Below are 24487 nucleotides of genomic sequence, written 5' to 3'. Positions count from 1 at the left end.
CAGACACGTGCCTCAGAGCTTTTCTTTTTGTTTTTATTTTAAAGGAAAAAAAAAAAAAAACCAGTGCAAAAACCCATTTTCCAGTGTCAGCCATACCCACCCCCCACCCCTAGGTCACCTCCCTGGCTGGGGGCCTGACTCTTCCTCCCACTCAGCAGCCCCTCCCCTCTCATGCAACCCACAGGGCCTGGAGGCTCCATTTCCCTGGAGTGCCAGATCCCAGGGGGCCTTGGGGGGAGGAAAGAACTGGGGGGGGGGTGGCCCCTGATATGCCTGCCCCCCCCCCCCCCCAGGTCTCCAGCCATGGCACCAGGTACCCCTCTTGGCTCTCAATAACCCTTCCTGACCATACTACTAGCCTGGGGGGCACTGATCTGGGGGAACCCTGTCCGCACCCCTCTTTGCCCCGGGTCCGGCTCGGGGCTCTCCTCACTGAGGTTGGGGGGGTTCCCTCCCTCCCTCCATGGTGGGGGGAGAGTGGTGGAATCCCCAGGTTTAAATACCTTAATGAAAGCAGGGGATGGGGGGAGGAAGGGGCTTTAGATCTAATAAATTATTAGCGTTTTTAGTGTCCGTTGGGGGGGGGGGTGGGTCGGGTGGGGGCAGGGCGTGGCCTCCAGGGCCCCTCCCTCCCCTTACTGGTGAATCTCATTCTCTATGAGGCTGTCCTCATAAGACGGGAAGTCTGTGTCCGTGAGGCCATCAGGTGGCATCAGCAGCTCCTCATCTTGGGACGAGGACAATGGGGGCTCATCCCCTGAGCTTCCAGGACCCCCGTCCCCTTCCCCGTCCACCTCTGAGTCCTGCAGCACCTGAGCGATGTATTTCTGAAGGGGGAGAGGAGTAGAGGGTGAGGGTGGACAGCTGCTCCTGGTGGCGAGGGGTTGATTGGGGGAATCTCAGGGTCTCCAGGAAGCGGGACAGTGATCTTCCCCCCCCAGGGAGAGGTGGGCAGACCCCTCAGTGAAGCCAGATCTTTCCCTGCCTCTGGGGTCTGGAATGGACTTCACTTTCTGAAGGACTAACGGAACCCCCAACTTTGGATCGAGCCTCAATCAGAGGCTCCTCCCCACCTTTGGCCATGAATCGGGGCACTCACCGCAGATTTGGGGACAGCGGCAGCAGTGGGGGGCCGTCCATTGCTTCTGGAGTCCACAGTATCTGTCTCCGTGTGCTCAATCTTGAGGGGTCCAGAATGAGTCAGGGAGTGGGGAGATGTCCTTGGCTCTCAGCCACAATCATGACCCTGCACCCTCTTGGCACCCCTGCCCTCAGCTCCCACCCATCCCCTTGAGCTTCTGCCCTTAGCCATCCCCTGCCCCCCTGGCCCCACACCTTGTAGTTGTGGGCACTGAGGTATTTGAAGTGTCCGAAGCAGACGTGGCAGAGACAGATGACGATGGTGATGACCAGGACCACGAATGTGAACATGGACGTGGGGGCTAGGAACCCTGGTGGGGGAGGGGGCAGAGGATGGGGCTGCTACCTTTCCTCTGGGCACCCCCCCCCCACCTTCGCTACCTTCTGAATGCAACCCCACGTTTCCATGTGCTGTGGCTTCTCCCAGGTTCCTTGCCTGTGGCCCTTGGCCATCATGGACCCTCCCATGGCTTGCTCTGCCTTGACTCTGAATGGGGGTCCCCCTCCCCCAGCTCCCTGAGGCATGTGGGGGGGGGTGACCCTCACCCGTGCGCATGGTGGAGAAGAAGAGCAGCCAGAAGAGGCAGAGGATGGGTGCGGCCACCACCTGATTCACGGCCCCTGAGTGGATCTTCTTGTCCAGCTTGGCCGGCAGGTAGGCGTAGTAGAGATTGTACCTGTCTACCAGGTGCTTCAGCAGCATGTACATGAGCCCTGGGGGAAGCCACACGGGCCCTGACCTCGGAACCAACGCCACCGGACCTCGGTGTGTCCGTCACAGGTTGTCCCAGTCCTACCGAGATCGCTCAAGGGCTGGCCTCCCTCCTCCTGCCCCAGCCCCAAGCCCATCGCAGGATCACAGACTGTCTGCTTCCTCAGCTTCCCTGCTTTGTTCTGCTGCCCCTCGCTAAAAACCCTACTATTAGAGGTCCATTCATTTGGGTCAATGAGCTTCCTCTTGAAACCCTTCTCGGTTTTTTTCTATCCTGTCCCTAAACAGATGGGTATAAATTAGATGGTAAGTTCTGTTTTCCTGGAGGCTGAGGGAATGGGAGCTTTCAAATGAGGACAAAGGGGTTATTTTGGAGCCTTCAATAACCAGGGAGGGCGGTTAAGGGGTTAGGATGTTACCAGGGGGAAAGGAGAGGTCACTAGTAGGGCAACAGGTGAAGAGAAACTTTGCTAAATTTCAGAAGGAAGAGGGACTTGTCCAAGGCGCACAGTTCAGCTACAGTGGGTCTCTGCGAGTGGCAAGAGTCCAACCCCACCCTGGAATCCAAAGGTCTTTCCTGAGCTTATGGGACTGTGTCCACGTGTACCCGCGGATGCTGTGTAGGAGTGACAGTGTGCGTGTGTGTGTGTGTGTGTGTGCACGTGTGAATACCTCTGTGGGTATGTGATGTGTGTCCGAGCATGTCAGTTGAGTGAAGGCACTTGGTGTGGATGAGTATGGCCATGTTGGGTGGCTTTGCCCAGGGGCTCAGCACACCAGCTGGAGCCAACCTGAGCTGAGATGGTTTTCCCCCTCCTCCCCCCAGGCCCGGCCCCAGACTGAGGCAGGGACCGGGCGGGAGGCCCGAGGGGCCGGCCTCCCAGCCGGGGCCCTGTCCACTCAGGGCGGCCTGCCTTACTGGAGTGAAGCGGGTGAGGTCCTGGGTCCCCCCGAGCAGGGCCCAGGTCCCGGCGCGGCGGTGCCTACCGAAGGGCACGATGATGGGGCAGGTGATACTGTAGGTCATGACCACCGTGAAGACGCACATCATCCAGGCGTAGGCTGCGCCAAACTGGAACTCGTAGGCCTGATGCTGGGGGGGAGATGGGCAGGAGGGTGGCTCAGGGAAGGGAGGGACAGACTAGAAGGGCACAGGGCAGGTGGGAGGGGGCAGGGGGCCAGGAACGAAGCTGTGGGGAAAAGGAACCCAATATCCAGGGTGGGGTAGGGCAAAGCAGATGGAAAGAGGGGCTGTGGCTGAGTCAGGGTGGGTACAGTGACGGGGCATGGGGGGGGGGGGGCTCTTTGAGAAATCAGGGGCTGGTAGGTTGGTAGGCCTGGGAATGGGATGCCCAGAGACCTCGTGTGGGGTGAGGGCACAGGGACCCTAGGTCTAGGGACCCGGACCTCCCCCAACTCCCATGGGAATACTAGACTGTCAGAACTGGCAGGTGCCTTCGGGGTTCTCTATGTTGATCCATCGTCGCACATATGGGTAAACTGAGGCTCCAGAAAGTAAAGGGATAGCCCAAGGCCTCGGAACTGGGTCCTGCAACTTCCGGCACCCCTGTGTCCCCACACCCTAGCGGAACTGCCACTGTTTCTGGTTGGGCCCACCAGGGGGCGCTGTGCGGGCCACTGCGGCCCCAGGCGGCCGTACCCGCTTCACGTTGCGCCTCTCCGCGGCAGAGCGCGCCAGGCAGAGCCGGATCATGTACATGAGCAGGCCTGGGATGCGCAGCAGGTCCATGGCGTTGCCGATAAAGGCTGAGGCAATGACGTAGTTCACGAAGAAGGCGCCGTTGTCGGGCAGGAACACGCACCTGCAGGCACCAAGTGCTCCAGCACTGCACCCTTGGGAGACCCGGCGGCGGCCTGCCCACTGCCAGCCTGAGAGCACACCACACCTTCGCCCCCAACGCGCCTTCCTCCATGTGGACACCCCAGGTCAGCTCTCAAGCACCTGTGCCCCCGCTTCCCCCCAGAGTGTGAACCCCAGGGGCAGATGCCAGAGTGTTCAACAGACACCTCCAACACCCTCAGTGCGAGTGGATGCAACCTGGGAGTGTGAGCTCAGCAGTGCGCCTAGAACTTGTGTGCTATAAAGACCCATGGAGAGTGCTCCATAGCCCTGAGGCCACCGGAGTTCAGGGTATGACTGTCCAAGGTCTCCACAGACAACCCCCCTGAGATCCTAAAAGACCCCCAAGGGCGTGAGCCCTAGGAATACCCAGAAATTACCCCTTAGCTCTTAAATTAAGCCATGGTTATTACCCCCAGAGCGTGAGCCTCAGCCACCTCCAGAACACAAGCTCCAGAGACCCTTCCTCAAAGATCTTCAGTGGGGGAGCCCAAGAACTTTTGTCAGTGCCTGTGATACCCCAAGTGTGAGCCCAAGATGATCACAGATGGCCTAGAGCAAGACCCCTGGAGCTTGTGTCCACATATACAGCCATGGCACGTGGCCCCTCACCCCCACCCCCACCCCCAAACAGCTTCATAGGGCTTTCCAGAAAAGGTGCTCCATAAAGAATTTCATAGTCACACCTCTGGATAAGAGCCTGAAACTTCAGAGGTGTTCCCAGAACCTGTGCCCCATAAACATCCCAAAGTATGAGCCCCAGAGTTCCCCGTAAATACTCCAGAGTTGGGAGCCCAAGAGCCTTCCATAAATACTCAGAAGTGTGGGCTCCAGAGCCCTTCAGGGATACACCCAAATCACTCCCAAAGTATGGCCAAGATCCTACTACAGACACCTTTCCAAACCTCCTGAGTGAAACTCGCCTCCCACAGTTAGTCCTAGAATACAAGCTCTAGAGACGGTCAGAGAAATGCCCCAGTGTGGGTCCTAAAGCCCCAAATACACTTTGAAGGTGACCTCTAGAGGGGTTCCCAGAGAATGAGCCCCAACACAGACCCAGGGATATCTCCCACGTCTACACCTGAGACACTGTGTGCAAGCTTTGGGATGACCTTGCCACACCCTGTAAGCCCCCTCCTCTTCCCTGCAGCGGGGGGGTGGGAAGCTTCGAGGCACCCTCCCATGGGGAAAGGCAGTGTGTCCCAGGCATACCCACCCCCTCCCTCCGGTCTCTTTCCCTGGGGGCCCAGGTCACTCACTCAAACCGAATAGCTGCCTCAGCCAAGAATTTCTTGTCAAAGAGCCAGCGGAAGAAGAGGTCCAGGCTGGAGAGGAGGAGTGGAGAGGTGTGGTGGGAGGCTGGAATGGCCCAGAACACCAGGGGAGGAGTCTAGTCCGTGAGCCTCTGGGGATGCCCCCCCAGACCTGGGTCCCCCCGCTCTGCGAGGGAGGTAGGAGCCTGGACCGTTCCCCTTGCCCACCCTGCAACACCCCCACGCCATCTCCCATCCCATCGTCTGCGACCTACCTGCTCAGTCCCAGTGAGGGCAGGAGCAGCACCATGAAGATGAGGAAGGTGTAGCATTTGTGCATGGTGGTCCTGTTCTCCCCGGAGCTGGGGCAGGGGGCACGGGGGCAGAGGTCAGGAGAACCAGCCCCCCACGCCTGCTCCCCTAACCAGGATGGCATCACAGGAGGCCCCACTGGGATGGGGGCCGCCCAGGGTGAGGATGCTGGCCAGCATCCCTTCCCCAGCAGCTCTGGGGCCGCCTGGGGCGGCGAGGCTGAAGGGGAAAGGGCTGCCTGGGGGCGGCAGGGTGGGGGTGGGGGGACGGGTGCACACCTAGGAGGGCCAGAGTGCAGTGAGTGTGAAGGGTCTCACCGTGTCCAGTGAGCTTCGAAGAAGGCCGAGTAGTAGACAATGGTGGGGAGCAGGGCCGAGAAGCACCACAGCAGCAGGGTGGGGAAGAACTGAGTGATGATGGGGTTCTGCAGTGGGGCACGGGGCTGCGTTTCAGGCAGGGGCAGCGGCCCCGGTCCCGCTTGCTTTGCTTATCGGCCCCCTCCCCCACTGAGCCCCAGGCCCCGCAGCTCTCAGGGCCCCATGACAGACGTCCAGAACCTGTGGGGGCCAGGGTCTTATGAACAGCATCAGTAGTTAGCACTTGCTGAGTACCTACTAAGTACCCAGCATTGATCACATGCTTTACGTGTATTGATCCTCACGATATTACCCCATTTTACAGATGAGGAAACTAAGGCAAAAGGAGATTCAGTAGGTTACCCGGCTAGTGAGGAGTGAAGGGGGGTGGAATCTGAACCCAGAAAAACCGGGTCTTATGTATTGTGCTCTTATCAGTCAGTAATTTTTTAAACTATCTTCCTTTGGACTTTGAGACTCCAAGGAGGTACGCCGTGTGCGTGGCAGGAGAGGTGAGGGGAGAGCTGGTGGAAGTGACCGTCACTCTGTTGCCATCTGAGCAGCCTTGCTTTTCCACACTGGGTTTCACGTAAGAGTCTTTTTGATAAAGGCACCAGAATCTGAGTTTGGAAGCCAGTGATGTAGTCTGAACCTCCATTCGTTTGTCGGAGAGACTGGGGGATGAGAAGGGACTGGCCCTGGGCTCTCTCTCTTCCCCGGTGTCTCTCCAGATGTGTGCAAACCCAAGGGTGGTCTCTGCTAGGAGAAGGTGGCAGGGAGCCCCAGGGAAGTTCACAGAGGGCTTTACAGCCCGTGGTCGTGTGGGAGTGCTTGGTGCGGCTGGGCTAGAAAAGCAGGAGAGGAGCCAGACTGGGCAGGAGGGTGTTCTGGATTCCCCCCGAAGAGGGATTCGAGGCCCGGCATCTGTGTCTCCTGACACAGCATAGAGGGGTGGGGCGGGGCAGGGCCTCACATTGAGGTACTCCACAGGCTTGGTGACGTTGAACTTGTCCATGGTGGTGATGATGATGGCCGGGGTGGTGAGGAAGAAGAGGAGGATGAAGAGGACGACATTGATGACCAGGCAGCGCAGCCACCAGATGAAGCCTCGGATGGACAGGTGCTCCCTGGGAAGGCAGGGGAGAGGGTCATCCTGGGGACCGCATGCTGATGGTTCCCGGAGACACCTCCCCTCTACCCCCTGGAGCCAGCAGGCCGCACGGAACATGCCCCTGCCACCCCAGCGCTCACCAGTAGATGTTCTGGGGGTCGGGGGCATACGACACGGTCCAGTTGGAGATGTGCAGGGACTCGCTGCAGGACGAGGAACGTGGCTCCCCGCGGCAGGTGCAGCCCTGGCACTTACACACGTTGAAGTCCTTCAGGATGCTGGGGGACGGGCACCGGTTACCAGGGCGCCAGCCGCTGGGGACCCCACTGCCGACAGCTGGCCGTGAGCGTGGGGACCCGGGAGCCCCGGCTGGTCGGTGGGGGGCAAGGACTGGGCTGGGCAGGCAGGGCAGGGGCTCACATGGCGGTGATGGTCTCATTGTGGAAGGTGACAAAGGCCATGCCAAGAGGCTTCTCGTTCACCTTCTCCTTCTCCCGCTTGTAGTCCTCTTTCAGCTTCTGCTCCAGCTTCGTGTAGTACTCAATGGCCTCCACCTGCCGGTGGGGGGGGGGGGGGGCAGGTGAGGCGAAGGTTCTGGTCAGAGAGCCGGGCTGGTCCCCACCATGCCCAGCGGCGCTGCCCCAGGGCTTACTACGGGCCAGGTACTGCTTTAGGCTTTCTATGTGTTAACTTGTAATCCTCATAAGCCCAAGGTAGGTACAATTAGCTCCATCCTACAGATGAGGAAACTGAGGCACAGAGCAGCACAGAGCAGTCAGAAAACTCGCCTAAAGCCACAGAGCTAGTAAATACACCACAGCACTGTCCTCTTGGCTGACCTCTTCTGACTTGGGCCCTGAAAACTTGGTCACTGGAGGGATGGGTACAAACCCAGTAGTGGAACTGGAGCTTCAAGGACTGTAGGAACAGGTGGGGACCTACTGAGGGAGGGTTGCGCCCTGCTCCCCATCCTGGCACCCTACCTCCAGCCCCCGGGCCGCATGGCCTTGCCTCCTCAGGGAGTCTGTTTACCGTTGGTGTTTTTTATTTATTTTTGAGGGGAGGGAGGGAGAGGGGAGAGAGAGAGAGAGGGGAAGGGGCAGAGAGAGGGGGACAAAGGATCCGAAGCAGGCTCTGCATTGATAGCAGTGAGCCTGATGCGGGGCTTGAACTCAAGAACCGAACCGTGAGACCATAACCTGAGCCTAAGTCAGACACTTAACTGACTGAGCCACCCAGGCGTCCCTTACCTTTGGCTGTTTATGTTTAAGACCCATTTGTGTGTGTGTGTGTGTGTGTGTGTGTGTGTGTGTGTGTGTTCCCGGGGTCGTGGGACACGCACCTGGAATGTGCCCATTTCTACTGTGATCTGTCTTCCCAAGATCTGTCCAACCCCTCCCCGTATCCAGCAGGAGCTTTGGGGGCCTGAGGTCACCTCATACCTGCTCACAGCCTCGCACCACGCAGCAGCAGAGGTGGCCACAGGGCTTGGGGTTGATCATGGTGGGGACATTCTCCTTGCTCTGGAGGTTTGTGAAGTAGAGCTTTCCCCGCTCGGCCTTCTTCCTGCGGGATCCAGGGGTCCAGTCACCCACCACCCAGCTGGGGCCAGGAATGGCTGGGAGGGTGAGTAGGGAGCCCAGCTGAGGGGCCACCTAAGTCCACTCCCTGAGGACGGGGGCGATCTTACTCTTGGATCTGCTTAGAATGTATGGTTCAGATATGTCCCCATTCCAGGGTCTTCCCGCCCATCCCTTGAGGGCCAGAAATTCTTCCTATAGTCTGGCCTAAAGTTTTCATACTGTAGCTGGAGAAGGGGATGTCCTTGGACGGGGTGGGGATGGTGGGCTCCTTTCTTCTTGCAACAAACGCTAACCTCCAGGCTTTGCTCTTTCCAGAGCTGGATTGACAGGCAACCCAGGGGTTGAATTAAAATCAAATGCCCTGGGAAACACCTGGATGGGGAGCCAGGTTCCCCTGTGGCAGCTGAGATGCCCTCTATAACAGGCAGGGGCCCCCAGGTGTCATCCCCCCCATTACCTCTCTGCATCGAGGAACATGAGGCGAGCCACGTTGTAACACGGGCGGGCTTCAAGAACCGTGCAGTTGGGATAGGCCTCCCTGAAATACAGTCCACCATCATCTTCTGTGGCGACCCTGCCCACCTGCCCCCGACTTGCAGCCGCGACCGTGAAGACATACACCCCCAATTCAAGCTCCCTCTTTCTGGTCTACAAAAATGGGAGCTCCGTAAGAATGAAACTTGGAAATTCCTCCCTGTGTTTAACTGAGCAGCAGCGGGGAGCCTTGAGGCACGGGGACCTTGAGCACACCCCGATGATGACCGTGGATGTGAGTGCACCCCCGCACGGTGCTAGGGGAGGCCACGGCCGTGGTCTGACTCTTGTTCAGAGCTCTGAACTTTCAGTTGAGAGAAACGGTTTCTACTCAGGTTGTTCTCTCAACCCTGTTTCCAGAATACCTGGTTACAGTCCAACACTTAGCCTTGCCTTACGGTCCAACTGATCCCAACCAACCCAAGGCCCGGTCTGCAGACCCAAGACTGACCTTTTAACCCTGACCCGAGACTGACCCTCACCTTGCCCTGAAACTGAGCAGAGAGAGACTATATGTGACTCTCGGTGCTGGTACCTGGCAGGACTCGAGGGGTGCCTGCGGCTCCTTCTCACTTCTCATCGCACACTGCTCCCTGCTCCCCAATCTAGACTGAGCCCCATCTTTAAAAAATTTTTTTAAATGAAGAACCACCAAGTGTTAACAGATGCACAATATCTAGTTCCCCAAAGCACGAGAATTTGCAAACTTAAATCTGGGATGCGGTCCTTGAAATGCACTACAGACTTTTCCCCCGACACGGTGTTACTCTAACCATTTTAGGGCTCCTCTTTGGAAGGGCCTGGAACCCTGTGGCAGGCTGAGCCCTCATTCTCACCCGACTAATCTCTAACCCCTTAATCCCTGCCATGCAGGCTCTCTGATATTACACACGGGATATTCCCTAATTCTGCTGGGTCAGTCCTCTAATTCAGACAGACCCCAGACCTGGATCACAAGCCCTACTCATCACCATGTGCTCGGGCCTGGGCCAGCAGCTTAGACATACTAGGTACTCAATAAACATGCGCTGAACGAATGGATCCATGAGATGGCTGTTCCCTGATGCTCACCTCCTTGACCCCCCCAAACTCCAATTAGGACCACAGTCTCCCCCCCACCCTGCTTAGAGGCTGACCACTAAATTTTAATCACAGTCTGCTTCCTAAACAAAACTGTAGATTGACTCCTGAAACAGCCTGAACCACGAGCTCCCCACGGACACCCATCAGGCCTGGTTCTCCTTTGTCTCCCTGGTAGGAAGCACACAGTAGGTGTACGATGAGTGTGTGCTGAATGGATGTTTGGTTAGCGGGGTTCACTTCCTCACTGTGTGCAGGGCCCTGTCAGCATGCCCCCCGCCGCTCCCTCCCCCCCACTGGAAACAGCAGCCCTTCCTGACTCCCTCACTCTGTTTCTCTCCCTGCTTTGGTTTTCCTCCTGGCACCCACCCCTACTCGACACAATGTCTGTTACTAGTTCGTTTGTTTATTACCTGTCTCGCCCACCAGAATGCCAGCGGACAAGGGCAGGGGCTTGCTTTCTTTGTTTACTGCTGTAACCCTAGGTCCCCCTCCAGGGCGGGTGCCCGGCAGGTGCTCAAGAAGGATTTGTCATTAAAGGACTAACCAGTACAAGCTGACAACCGATCCCAACAGGACAGTGATATTAAGATGCCACCTAATTCTGAGCACACACTGTCCTTAATCCTGACTCGGACTGCCCCCTAATGCCGATCACAGCTGGGAATCCAGACAGGATCCCAAGTCGCTCTCGTACTGACTGAGGATGATCTAATTTTGACCGCTGTTCTTGAACTTCTGTGTGGGCAGGGCCTGTTTCTAATTTATTTATGCTTGGAGTACAGAAAGTGATAATAAATGCATGTTGAATGAATGATTATCTGTCCGCTGATGCTGATCACAAACCACTCATTTGCCTGCAACAAAGGGGTCTGCAATCTAACCTCGGCCAGATGCTGACTCCCAATCCTGTTCTGATCCAGAACAAGAACTGGCTTCTGATCCAGGCCAACTGGCTGTGGATGCAGACCTCACTAAGTCCCAATCCTGAGCAGAGACTGAACCCTGATCCAAACTGCCAATGTCCCTTATCAGGACCACTGGCCAACTCCTAATTCTGGCCACAGACTGGCCTCAGACCAATCTCTGATCAGACCCTGGACCAGCTCCTGACGCTGACCTCCACCATGTGAACGTCCAGAGAGCTCAATGATCTTTCATTCGTTTCTATGGTCCCAAGGCTTAATATCATGAGAAAGTCTGCTGAGCACACAGATGAATGTGTGACGGGATCCTTAATCCCGGATGCGGACCATTCCGGCCACCTGGAGCTCCTGGAGGTGTATATTCCCCTTCCCCTCTGAGACACAACTCCAGAGCTGAAAAGAGCCTGAGAACACATGCAGCTCACATGCAGCTCAGGTCCCCCCCCCCCCCCCCCCCCCCAGGATCCACTGAAAGCCAAGAGCTCCTCCCTGCCAATCTGCACACAAACCCCAGAATGTCACCTACGGTTTTGAAGCCACACACCTTGAAGGGCCCTTGGATCCCAGGCCAACAACCCATGACCCAGTTCAAGCTGAGAGGGGAGGTAGAGTGGGGGGGGGGGGGGGGTGAGAGAGAGGAAGGAGGGGATGTGACATACACTTCCTTCTCTCACTTTACAAGTATTTCTTATATTTCCCCTGCTGTTGGGGGCGGGGGTGGCTATCACCCAGCCCTGGTGCTAGAATGCCCTGGGGTCACGTAATCCTTCAGTGGTCTAGTCTCCACCCCACTGCAGCCCAGACCTCAGCCGGAGGGTGTGAGAAGTCTGAGGGGTTGAAAGGCGGAAGAAGGGCCCACAGGACCTGGGGTTGGGGGTAGGAGTGGCCACTCACTCAAAATGCTTCTTGATCTTTTCTGACTCTGCATATTTGGAGATTCCATTGATGAAGAGAGTCCGCTTCACCTGGGGTGAGAGGGGAGCGCATGTACCTTCCAGAGGAGGCTCGAGAATGCCAGGAGGGCGTGGGGAATGGTGAGCAGAGAGGAGCAGCTGGGTGGGAGGAGGCCTTAGGGATAAACCAGGTTCCAGGGAAAGGAGGGGAGTGCATCTAATTGAAATCAGGCAGGAGCTTAATGAAAGAGCCATTTGGTCTCTCACTCCTGAGGGGTCATCCAGGGCGAGGGAGGGGGTACTACTCTGACCCTCAGGCCACAAGGCCCCGGCCCCAGCACCGTGGCTGCTGTGGGGTGGGCATTCAGTACTGGGCTGGTAGATGGATGCGGAGAGGGAGGGAGCATCCCAAGCATGGCATCACCACTGCTGTTTCCCCAGGGCCAGGCACAGCATGGGTGATTTCCACGCCTCCTATCATCTACCCGCCCCCCCCCCCCCCCACCGCCAACGCCCCCCATCTTAGGAAGGTTCTGCTGTTGTCTCATTTTACAGACCAGGAGGCGAGGCTTGGGGAGGTAACTGAACTTGCAGCATAGGGGCTCTTGAGTTGCTGAGCCCGGAATGCAACCCAGGCGGCCTCACCCTGGCACTGACACCCCTTAGGGCCGAGGGGAGAGAGGCCCAGAGGGAAGGGAAGAGGCTGGGGGCGGGGCAGGCCGGCTGGGCTCTACTCACTAGGTCGTCCTCCTTGTAGCGCATCTTAGAGGTGTGCCTACGCATGCTGTAGACGGTGAGCAGCAGGTACAGGAAGGCGAAGGAGGTGTGCAGCCAGAGCAGGTTGTTCCTGGGTGGGGCAGAGGGGTACATGGAGCCACTGGGGCCAGGAACCCACTCAGACAGCGCCCAGCCTCCTGGTGTGAATTCAGCCCTGGTTCAAGGCCCTTCTACTGCCAGCGGTCTTCTGGCACTGGCCCCCTCACAGGGCAGGCCCCATACTTCACACCGTCCGGGTCCCAACATTATTCCACTGCAGTTGAAATGTCCCCAAGAGGTCATCTCTCCCTGCCCTGTGCACTGGCTACACTGTCCCCTAACTACCCCCTGCCATCTTTCCCTGGCCTGAGGTCACACAGCAGCTTCTTTATCTGGTCATCTCTGGGGACTCCCAGCAGACATCCACCTACTCTGTCTCCAATCCAAGTCCCCAGGGCCCCACATCCACCTCTCCCCACAGTGCTCCCCCTCGCACCCCTTCTCATTACAGCTGGACTCTGACCTCACTGACTGGCTTCCCAATCTTACCCTGATTTCAGGTTGGCAATGGTGGTTCTCCCGAAGCTGTAGGCATTGTTCTCTGGGGGTGGGAGGGGGCAGGAAGAGGGAGAGGATGATGCTGGGGTCAGGACGCGTGCCCTCCTGCCCCCTCTCCTCCCTTCCCCGCCCCACCCATCCCAGCCTTCACTGACCCAGCAGGTCCCCTGAGAAGTTGACAGGCAGCACGATGCCCACAGAGAGGACGCCCACGACGACCAGCAGCCCGATGATGTGCCGCTGGAAGGACAGGTAGTGCACAGCATCGCCCCCACATTTGTCCCGGATCTCATCATCCCTGCAGGCCCGGGGCAGCAGAGGAATCAGGTGAGGGCCGGGTGGCAGAGGGGCCACAGCTTGCCTGCCCTGCCAGCCCCCAAGTCCACCCTAGCCCCTGCCAGTCTGGCAGCAGTTTGGGGGTGGGCTAGGGTCTTTGGGCCCCCTATTATTGGGAGGGGGGATGAGAAAGGGAGAGGGAAGGGGAGGGAGGAAAGGAAGGATGCAGGGAGGGAAAGGAGAAGAGGAGAGAGAGGAGGGGAACAGAGGGGAAAGGGGAAGATTGCAGAGAGGAAGAAAGGGTAAGAAAGGGCCGGGAGTAGAGGGGGTGTTGAAAGGGAGGGTGGGTTGATGGAAGAGGTTGGAGCAGGAGGGAGGACGGAGGCTGGGGATAGAGCAGCGCCTTATGGGTGCTGGAGAATCACATTATGTGGTGCACCTGGGGAGGGGCCCTGGGGGCCGGGGCGTGGGCAGTGGTGGTGCTGACCTGTCTGGGCCTCCTGCCTCTCTCAGCGCTCACTGCCTGCCTGCCGCACTCTGGCTCGATCTCCTGACTTCTGCCTGCTGGACACTGGCTCCTGCCTGTTGCTGGCTGGCTGCTCCCAGCCTGCCTGCTGCCCCCCGCCCCGCTGGCTGCACGGAGGCTCTGAGGTGGGGGGGCTCTGGCCTCTGCCCTCACAGGGTGGCAGGGGTGCGGAGAGCTGAGGGCAGAGCGGGCCCACCAGGCAGGGGGGCATACAGGAGACCGTGGGGTAGAGTGAGGCCAGCTCAGGGGACAGCAGAGGCCAGGACCCCAGGGCTTGGCCTCCTGGAGGAGGGAGGAGGGTGCTGGGCTGGCTAGGAGCACTAAGGCCCTCAAAGCTGCTGGTCTCTGGATTTTGTAGGGAAGTAACAGGTTCTGAAGTTTTTCTTTGTTTCTCTCTTTCCTTAGAGCCTGAAGACTGTTCACTTACTTTATCCTGAAGATGGCTGTCAGCCAGGAACAGAAACCCTGGAGTGGGGGGGACAGAGGGCTATCAGCTGGAGCCCCCCACCACCCCACCACCCCCAGCCTCCCTTCCCCCTCAAATCCCACCTGCCGCATTCTCATAATCACCTCCAGGCTGGGCTCACCTTGGAACAACTTCCACAACCCCCCAAAGAAAGCAGCTCATCCCAGAGGGGGAGAGGGAAGGTGCCAGCCTTCAAAGGAGAAAGGGACTAAGGCCAAACTGAGTTATCTGTGGATGCTCATGTCCAGAGCTACATATCCCCGCCAAGAGCCAACGGGGCAGCGCAACCAAAGGAAGGCCTGCAGCGGTGTGGGTCAGGGTAGGGAGGAGTGGGATTCAGGGTTCTAGGAGAGGCAGTGGGGACTCCAGACCCAGACAAGAAGAGTCCGCAACATGGCTCTGCCTACAGTAGAGGGGCAGGCCAGGCTTCCCGAGTTCCTGCCACCTTTCTTCCAATACAGCCCAGAGGGACCAACCCCCGGGTGCCTGTGAGCTTCAGTCTCCCACCTTCAAGCCCCCAGGCCTACCTGCAGCAGAGACCCCACTGAGAGCAGGGTCGGGATACAAGGGGGAGGGCTGGGCAGAGAGAACCCTCCCTCACCTTCCTACCAGTGGAAGGTCCAGGCTTAACACAGGATCGGGGACAGAGGTGCTTCCAGTTAAGACGCAGGACTGTGCTGCCTGCTGCCAACATCACCTGAGTCTGGGGACCATGTGGACACCTCTGGCGGGCAAGGGTGATAGCTTTGCTTTGCCACTTACCGGTGTGAGTCCAGCTCAGGAAGCTGACAGGCTTCTTCTACTATGGCTGCTACAGGAGCTGTTGCCCCCAGGCCACCCAGCCCAAGCCGGACTGCCCAGGGCCAGCCTAGGGCCTAAAGATTAGAGTTCTGACTAGGACCCACACCCTGGCAGAACGACAGGGGCCAGGCAGGTAATGTTGGAGTACTGGGTCTGGCGTGCATGAGGGTCCGGGGACTGCTGCGAATCGCCTTATCTGTAAGGACCTCTGCCACTCAGCCCCAACCCACAACTGGCCCCATCTAGACGAGGGCCACCAGCCTGCAATCTCTGAGCAACACAATGAATTCCTGCTTTTGCTCCATGGGGCAGAAAGGCCTGTCATTACTTCTAAAACCCTAAGGAAGAAGGGGTCCTTGGGATTAACAGGTGGAGATGGGCGTGGGGCTCTACGTGGTGCAAAGTGGTGCAAAGATTCACAATGTTAGGTCTGTGCTGATTTGGAGGCTGGCGTGGAGTACAGAGCGAGTCTGGGTGGCCATCCTGTGGCTCTTAGACGAGCACTGCCCTTGCTGAGGAGAAGGCCACATTCCAGGTCCTTGACTCTGTATCACTGGAGGCTAGAGGCTGCTAAGCCCCCTGCCCCGGAGAAGGAGCGGGTGGCTAACAAGTCTGGGGGAGGGCACTCACATTGTCTCTTTGGTCAAAGTCGACGGAGCTGGAGACAGACGTGAGACGCTCATACCGGTCATGACTGTCCCCGTGCATAGCTGAGGCCACACTGGGGGTGGGGAGGTGAGAGATCAGAGAGCCTGGTGAGTCTGAGCTCCTGGGGAGCAGGACTGAAGTGGGGGGCTCCCCCTCCAGAGCTCCAGGGGCTAGACAAAGCACAGAAAGCGCAGAGGCTGAAGCGGGGACGAACGCCTGCCTTCTCCCTGCCTCCCTTAATTGCACCTCCTTCCTTCAGGGCACCTGGAGGGCACACCAGTGCAGGGCAGTGAGTGAAGGGAGAAGGGTGTCTTCATCTTACTCCCTGGAGGCTGGAGCGAGAGTGTGAGGAGGCCCTGCATTTCTGGGGCTGACCAGCAGGGGACGGGATAGGGGGGCGACAGAGCTAGTATTATGCACAGGGCAATGGGGAGCTGAAGGAAAGGAGGGACTAGGAGAGCCCCAGAAGGGCTGGAGGGATCAGGGGCTGGGGGATGCCTCCCAGGTGGGACCCTATCCTCCCCCTTCCCTGACCCCAGCAGCTGCTGCAACTCCAACGCCAGTCCTATAGACAGAGACAATGATGTGACACAAAAGGCCAGACTCGGGGCTCGGTGGGAGGCCCCCCCTCCCAGGCCTCCAGAAGGGGTGAGCAGGGAACCCTGAAACATGAAGAATTAGTTGTTAGGGGATGGCAAGCCACTGGGGACACCCAATCTTGTCTCTGGGACCAACAGGTGAGCGTCCTCTGAGTTTCCGGGAGGACAGCCCCTCCAGCCTGGCCACCGGCCACCATGGAGAGAGCCAGGCACATGGGGAGGGGCCTCTCCCAGGCAGAAAGCCAGAGGGAGAGATGGGGGAGCGAGGCAGAGACAAGTTGGGAGTCCCCTGCTCTGCAAAGCACACCGCCTGCGTTAGTCCGAAACATGAGCCTGCAGAGGAGAAAACTGCAAAGAGAAACCAGTAACGAGGCAGGAAGAGAAAAGAAGCATGAGAGAAGAAAAGAGAAAGCTGGTTTAGTGGGGATGAGGGGGCAGGTGCCCCACATACTATTCCTGTTCCACTCGCTCCCTCTCCTGCCGCCGCCGAAGCCTGGGGACAGAGAACAGACAGGGTTAACAGGGGAGGTGGGGGAGGGTCCCGGGGGACTGACAAAGGACACAGATCCAACTGTAGGCCTTCATGTCCCCCATGGCTGTTCTGGGACTGGTCCCTCTTCATCCCCCTGACAAAGGGGGATGAGAGAGGGCTGGCTCTTTCCTATCCCCGAGGAGTGATGGGTGTGTGTTGAGTGAGTGACAGTGAGTGTGCATGTGTATGTGTGCAGGGGTGAGGCAGAGTCCCCAACCCTTACCTGTCTGCATCTGTCACCAAGGCCAGCCGCCCATAGTCCCAAGCCACCTTCCGGAGAATGGAGAACAAGAACAGCAGTGCCTGTGGGCAGAGGGAATGGTTGGCAGGTAGAGAGACCGTCCACCCATGGGACTAGCCTGGAGGGCAGGGGCAGAGGGGCTGGGATCTGGCCTTAGAAAGGGCTGACCCTGGCTTGGGTGAATGGTCAGAGGCTAGGCTTGGGCTGCGTGACACGGATCCCTCCCATAGTTAAGCCTGGGGAGTCAGGGTCAGGTGGAAGAGTGGTTAGAGCTGCAGGTGTTAGCTAGCTAGGTACAGGGTGTGGATGCCAGGTATGGGGGGTGGAGGGGGGGGCATGTGTGGGCACTCACAAGGAAGCACATGAAGTCAAGAGCCAGCACGGTGGGGACACCCCCAAAGGGCAGGCCCTGCAGGACGGTGCTGCGGATTCGGGCACTGTAGCAGTAGTCCTTAGGGTTGCTGTTGTTGAGGGCCGTGGTGCCCAGGGTGGCCAGAAGGAAGGGCAGCATGGCTGCTACTGCCGCATGGTCCTCCTGAGCAGAGAGCACCATGGTCAGCTGGGCTCATCCCCTGTCCCCCTCATGGCTCCCAGCATGAGCACGGGGAGAGGGAGTGAGGGCAGATCACCGGCTGCCTGGGTGGGGGGAAGCACTGGCTTCCAGAGATAAGGGCCTGGGGAGGGGAGGGTTGAGTCACATGGATTTACCTTCATTGGCTCTGAGGCCGAGACCCCACCCAGGGTCTGGGGAACTTGGCCCAGATCTGCACTGGGGAGACTGGTTTTTCTAAGTTGGAAGTTGTGAGTCTCTGCTGCCTACCTCCCACCACCTCCATACACACACACAAACACTCTCCAAACACACACACACACACACACACACACACACACACACACACACACATTCACTTTCATGCTTGCTTTCTCTTTCTGCCTCTCTCTCCCTCTCTCTCTGTCTCAGGCAGAGACATGAGGGAAGATGGGGAGAGGTCTTAGGTCTGAGGGTTCAAGGCTAAAAGGTGGGGGTCAGGAGGCCAGGGGAAGATGAGTCAGGAACCAGCTACCTCATCCTGATCTTCTCTTTCTACCTCTATTAGAAAAATGGCATGATTTCATCTGCTTAGAGATTTCGGCACTGTTAATCACTTTCTCAATATAACTGGCTTCAAAACAAAGGAAAAAAAGGGGGGTGCCTGGGTGGCTCAGTCGGTCGAGCGTCCAGCTTTGGCTCAGGTCATGATCTCATAGTCTGTGAGTTCGAGCCCGTGTCGGGCTCTGTGCTGACAGCTGGGAGCCTGGAGCCTGCTTCGGATTCTGTATCTCCCTCTCTCTCTGCCCCTCCCCTGCTCATGCTCTGTCTTCTCTGTCCCAAAAATAAATAAAAACATTAAACAACAACAACAACAACAAGGAAAAAAAAGATGCTCAGCTTCAGAACTGGCTCTCTGTCCTCAGAGTAGGGACCTGAGGATGGGGTCAGAGTGGGAAGTCAGTTAAAAAGTTAGGACTTCTGGGTTTGTGTTATCTGCCTGGTCCCAGTCACTCCTGCTTACCCTCATTCCTTTTTCCCTGCCTTGGAAGCAGCTCCTCCCCTCCAGCTTCCTCACCTCTCCAACGATCTCAGCACAGGGGTCACCTGAGTGGTGTGAGAACTACAACTCCCAGAGTGCCCTGTTCCTGCCTCCGGAGTAGGGCAGGCTGGGAATGCTGTGCCCTCCAGCGAGCTTTTCCATTGGCAAAGGAAGAGAGAGTGGGCAGGGGCCTCTTAACCTGCCCAAGTCCCCGGCAGCCAGGGTACTGCCCTCCAGCCCAGTTCCCCGCCACTGCCCACTGCCGGGCTGCCCGGCCCTCTTTGGGCTGGGTGGGTGGGGCGGGGAGGAGGAGGGAAGGGGCAGCCAGCCCGGATACCTGGGTTCTGGGAGTGTCTGGGGACGGAACCTGGCAGGGCTCTGGGGAGGCTCCTACGGTGGAGAAGTGTGGCCGAGGCACGCTGCTCCACCCCGTCCTACTGGGGGCCCCTGGGGGCCCCTTCTGCTGACAACACTGAAACTCTGCCTGGGGTGGGGGTGGGGGTCCCTAGGGAAGAGAGGAAACCAGACAAAGAGAGAGAACAACAAACCGAGAATCAGTGACTGTAACTCTGGCAGCAAGCATCCCCTAGCCCCTTGGGGGGACTCAGAGGGTTTCTCCTGCCCACCGATCCCTGGTTTTCCCCTTCCTGACACTTCAACTGCAGGGGAAGAGGCACCAACTCTCAAGTGGAGGGGGAAGCTGTGGTTGTTTATATGTTTCACTTGGTCCCAGGGAGTCTCTGAAAAGCCTGTATTAAGAAGGCTAAAGTGGTAACTGCCCAGTGTTTATGCCTCCCTCTTCCCTTCCAGCCCAAGTTGCCTTAAAAAAACCCCAAAACCCCATGAATTTAGTAATTACAACAGGCGTCACTTATCTAGTACCCACTGTTTCAAGAATAATACATACACAATTTCGTTTAATCCTGGACAATGAGTTGGATCTTATTGCCATTTTAAGATGAGAGCACAGGGGCTCAGAGAGGTTAAATAACTTTCCCTAAGTCACACTGCTCATAAAATGATGGAGTTCAAACCTAGGTCAACTTCCTTCTAAAGCTAGAACACTGTTCCGGGCACCATGCTTTTCTGATGTGCCTAGAACAGGACTCCGCAAAACACAGAAGTTTCATAAATGCTCATTCTCCAGCTAGAGAATACTAGAGCATTGTGGGAATGTGTATGTTTAGGTGTGCAGACATGTGTTGATGTGTGTGTGTGTGTGTTGGGGGGGAGGTAGGAGACTGGTGTATAAGTTGGGGGGTGTGTGGGTGTGCCTAGAAGCTTGGATATGTAAACGTGAGGTGTGTAGAACCCTGCGGTACCAGGGTTAAAGTGGAGGTTAAAGGTAGGTATAGGTATCTTGGATCTTGGGTCTGTGATGGTTGGCAGCCCTCTGAATTAGTGGCCCCCGCCCCCCACTCCAGTATACTCCAGCAATCAAGAGAGCCCATTCCTAGTTTTTGCCTGTCTCTCTCCCCAACTCCAAGGCTCCATCAGACCAGAATGCAATGGGTACAAACCCCTGGAGTACCACGCACCACCCCCCCCACCCAGTCCTGTCCACACTGAAAGAAGGTGGAACGTTCTGCAAGCTTCTGCAGTAAGGGGGCCCCATAGGCTGGGTGAAGGTCCAGGTAGATGCTTAGTAACTGAAATTATGGTGTCTATCTGCTGCTTCCCTCTTTACAGTCACAAAGTACTCCCTCCCTCCCCCAACAACTGCATTGATCTTACCCCTGACCCCCAAGGAAGGCAAGGTACTTGCTGGATCAGATCACTATCCCCTCTTTACAGGGGAGGAAGCAGGGGCGCAGGGAGAGAGAAGGAGAAGCGACTCACATGAGGTCACAGGGCAGGTAAAGTGTGGAGTCAGGGCCAGTGGCTCTTCAGGCTCACTGGGTTCCTTGGTGCTCCTAATTGTGGGGGGCAGGGTTGCGGGGGGGCTGAACTTCACCTAGGGCAGCTGCTCAAAGCTTTTAGGGAGAGCAGCTGGGAGGGTGGAAGAAACTGAGGTGGAATATTTGGGGGGAGGACTAAGTGAGGCGGCAGTTCATCCCCTGGGCCAGGTGTATCCTGGAATTTCTCTAGTCTGACACTGAGACTTTAGCTGGCAGTATGTAGAAAGTGGAGGAGGATTTTATTTATTTATTTAAATTTTTAAAAAATTGAGAGAGAGACAGAGTGTGAGCAGGACAGGAGCAGAGAGAGAGGGAGAGACACAGATCCGAGGCAGGCTCCAGGCCCTGAGCTGTCTGCACAGAGCCCAACGCGGGGCTCGAACTCATGAACCGTGAGATCTTGACCTGAGCCGAAGTCGGACGCCCAACCGACTGAGCCACCCAGGCGCCCCCAAAATGGCGGAGGATTTTAGTTCTAGCTATCTAAAGGTTGTTATGTTACCATTAAAAAGCGTGTGCATGGTGAGGGTGAGGGAGTTAGAAGGTAAAAGTTTTTTCTTCCAGAGTTACTTGGGAAGATTTCATTTAGGGCTTGGGATCAGGAAGGCTGTGTGTTCTGAAGGGAGGGGATGATGATGTGGGCCAGTTCTGCTACTATGTAACCTGGGCCTCAGTCTTCCAAACTGTAGCAAAGAGGTATTAATATCCTTGCTCCACCCCTCCAAGCTTCACAGGGATGGGCAAAAAAAGTATCTGCAGGGGCGCCTGGGTGGCTCAGTTGGTTGTGCATCTGATTTCGGCTCAGGTCATGATCTCACGGTCCGTGAGTTCGAGCCCTGCGTCAGGCTCTGTGCTGACAGCTCAGAGCCTGGAGCCTGTTTCCGATTCTGTGTCTCCCTCTCTCTCTGACCCTCCTCCGTTCAGGCTGTCTCTCCCTGTCTCAAAAATAAATAAACGTTAAAAAAAATTTTTTTTTTTTTAAAAAGTATCTGCAAAAGAGGATAAATAGTAGCAGGAAAAGGGACGTCTTAAGGCTCAGTCCCTTATGCTTCCGACTTCAGTTCAGGTCATGATCTCACCGTTCCGGAGTTGGAGCTGGAGTCGGGCTCTGTGCTGACAGCTCAGAGCCTAGAGCCTGCTTTTGATTCTGTGTTTCCCTCTCTCTCTGCCCCTCCCCCACTCGTGCTCTGTCTCTCTCTCTCTCTCTCTCTCAAAAATAAATAAACATTAAAAAATTAAAAAAAAAACTAGTAGGAAAAGAATGCATTTATCAAATATTGATTTCCCTCTTCTTCTGTGCCAGGCACTGTTCTTAGTGCTTTACACATGTTAGCTCATTTACTAGCCATCACAACCCTGAGAAGATACCGAGGTACAGAGAGGGTGCAGAACTTGCCCGATGTCACACAGTCAGTCTGTCACAGATCCAGATATGGACCCAGGCAGTCCGGCTTAAGTGTGTGGTCTTGACTACCGCATGCTGCTGCCCTGGCCGGAGGAGAAGCTTCCATCAGGGACCTGGTGGGGGTGGGGGCTGCCAGCTCCAGCTCTGGAAAAATGCCACACCCTATTTCTACCTGTTTGCCCTCCTTCTTGCCTGTGGCTGCCAGACCCTCCCACTCAGACTGTGGGACTGTGATTTCAGGCTTTATCTAGGATGAGACAGAGCTGGCTACTGACCTGGGCAAATTACTTCACCACCCTGGGCCTCAGTTCCCTCATCAGTAAATGGGAATCACAATTCAGTTGTGTGGTTGTTTTGAGAACTAAACAAGATGACTTATGTAAAGCTCTTAATACAGTTCAAGGCACATGACAGATTCTAAAAATATTAGGTACTGTTATTAATAAAGTGTTGGCATAAAAGGGGTTGGTTTAGTGAAGGAAAACTGGTAAAAATCAAAATAAAGGAAAACAGACTTTAACGTGACAGAGCCCCTCAGTCAGGATGGGCTTCTTGTTTAGACTAAAGGGTTTATATGGCCTTCAGGATTCTGCCGCTGAGTGGCAGGGAGTGTTCCCAGACTCTTCAGACATATCCAATCCATCTGTAGCAGACCAGAAAGGTGGGAGCCCAGGAGGGTGATGTTATGCCAAGATGGGTCAGAAGTTTAGAGAAGAGAACCCGTTATTGATCAACAATGAGGCAGGGTGCCAGGCTCTTTACCTGTGTTATCTAGTTGATCCTCATGATAAATCTCGTAAGGAGGTGGTAGTAAATGCACTTTTTAATTAAAACTAAGGTTCAGACAGGTTAAGTAACTTGTCAAGGTCACACAGCTAAAGAATAGCAGATCTGGAATTTGAACTGAGGTCTCCAAGACTCATAATCGGAGGGAACTTGTAGGATGTCCAAAAGGGGGTTAGCTTCCCTAACTACCTTTAGCTACTCACCACCTGCCTTCTGCCTTGCCACATCCCCACCCACCACCCAACCATAGGCCAAGACTGAGTTGGATGAGCCAACAGCAGGCCCCAGCTTGTGCCACCTGGTGCAAGCCAGGGCCTGGACCCTCTGGTGCCCTGGAGGACAGTCACGCTGCCAGCACAACCAGGGCTGGAAGCCTGGTAGACACTCCCACTCCTCTCCTCTCACGGCCTGGGAAGCAAGACTGGGGGTCCCTACTCAAGAGGGGTTGAGCACAGCCTCATTTTTCCCCGGGCAGACCCAGGGAAAGGGTAGAGAGTGGTATTGGGTACAGAAGCCCAGACCCTCCTGCCCCGCAAGGAAGTGGAGTGCTGAGCGGCCAGAGCTCCCCCCAGGGGACCCAGGCAGGTGGCAGCACAGAGCCCCAAGGGCAGCTGGCCCCTCTGACCTCTCCTCTCCACTTCCCAAGCGACCTTCTCTTCTGAGGAGCAAGGCGCCAAATCTTTGGGACTGTCCTCGCTAGACGGTCAAGAAGGCCAGGAGGGACAAAGCGCGCCCCCTCCCCCCAACAGGGCCTTTGCCCCACTCCTTGTTCCGCCTCTGAAGCCTTTCCCCACCGCACCCTCCAACGCAGGCCCGGGCGGCTCATGAATGAACTGCACTGTGCGGGGCGCAAGGAGAGGACACGCTCCCGGGGCCAGTCGCCTCTTCAGCCCGAGACCAGTCCCCAGACGGGCTGGGGGCAGCGGCCGGCCTCCAGCCAGCACCCGCGAACCCTGCCCTTGTCCGAGCCCGAACCCCTGCCCCGGGCAGGCTTGGGGGGGTGGGTGGTTCTCGGCCCCGGGAACAGGAGAAAAGATAAAAGAGACCGAGGACATTGGACTTGGCGACCCTGGAATCCAAAACTCGGGGGCGGGGGCGGCAGGTTCCCCACAGCGGCGGCGAGCTGATGGGGGCGCAGCTGGAACCCTGGAGCGGCATGCGGGGGGGACGCGCACCTGGACCCGGCAGGTGGGAGAAGAGTGGCGCTTGGGGGCCGGGGGCGGGGGTCCCACCCCTCGGGATCTCCCTAGGGGTGGGGACAGACGGCGGTGCACATCTGGACCCTCGGCAGGGGTCAGAGGACTCGCATTTGGCTCTGGATGGTACGAGGTTGGGGGCAGCGCGCGGCACCACTGGGTCCCGCGGGCCCGGGCACCTCTGGGTCCCGCAGGAGGTTGAAGGGAGGGGACACGTAGCTGAGTCTGGGGTTTTCTTTGGGTGGTGGTAGGAGCCTCAAAGAAAAGAGAAGGGGTTGGGGAAGGGTCGCGTACTTACCCCCAGGCGCAGACTCGGCTCCGGCTTGGAGCCCCGGGTTGGGGCGGGGCGGGGCTGGGGGAGGGGGAGGGGGAGTCGCTGGGCGGCTCGAGCTCCGGGCTCCTGCGGCGGCCGCGGCAGTGTCTGGGGGAGGGGGAGCGGGAGGAGGGAGGGGGATGAGGAGGGGGCG

General features: G+C 57.3%; 1 protein-coding gene across 3 annotated transcripts; it reads right to left on the bottom strand.

Annotated features, from left to right (window-relative positions):
* Window positions 1–12: 12 nt before the first annotated feature.
* On the bottom strand, window positions 13–24441 carry TMEM63B (transmembrane protein 63B). Of its 3 annotated transcripts, none has more exons than XM_058734096.1 (24): window positions 24319–24441; window positions 17517–17699; window positions 17147–17226; window positions 16843–16884; window positions 15775–15865; window positions 14305–14342; window positions 13231–13373; window positions 13067–13118; window positions 12500–12608; window positions 11763–11833; window positions 8786–8866; window positions 8188–8311; window positions 7166–7299; window positions 6886–7023; window positions 6608–6761; window positions 5596–5702; window positions 5242–5328; window positions 4973–5038; window positions 3513–3675; window positions 2840–2945; window positions 1687–1854; window positions 1336–1451; window positions 1100–1180; window positions 13–827 (listed from the first exon to the last, which is right to left on the bottom strand). In XM_058734096.1, the coding sequence occupies exons 2-24, from the start codon at window positions 17673–17675 to the stop codon at window positions 636–638; spliced, it is 2502 nt and encodes an 833-aa protein (XP_058590079.1). In that variant the 5' UTR covers window positions 17676–17699; window positions 24319–24441; the 3' UTR covers window positions 13–635. The 3 variants fall into 3 exon arrangements, with proteins under 3 accessions (XP_058590079.1, XP_058590080.1, XP_058590082.1); XM_058734097.1 differs by lacking the exon at window positions 24319–24441 and adding an exon at window positions 22030–22048; XM_058734099.1 differs by lacking the exon at window positions 16843–16884.
* Between the last annotated feature and the right edge of the window lie 46 nt (window positions 24442–24487).

The sequence above is a fragment of the Neofelis nebulosa genome, chromosome 6, assembly GCF_028018385.1.
Source record: "Neofelis nebulosa isolate mNeoNeb1 chromosome 6, mNeoNeb1.pri, whole genome shotgun sequence".
Lineage (NCBI taxonomy): Eukaryota > Metazoa > Chordata > Mammalia > Carnivora > Felidae > Neofelis > Neofelis nebulosa.
The sequence above is the reverse complement of the archived record's forward strand: the minus strand, read 5'-3'. Positions and strand labels throughout refer to the sequence as shown.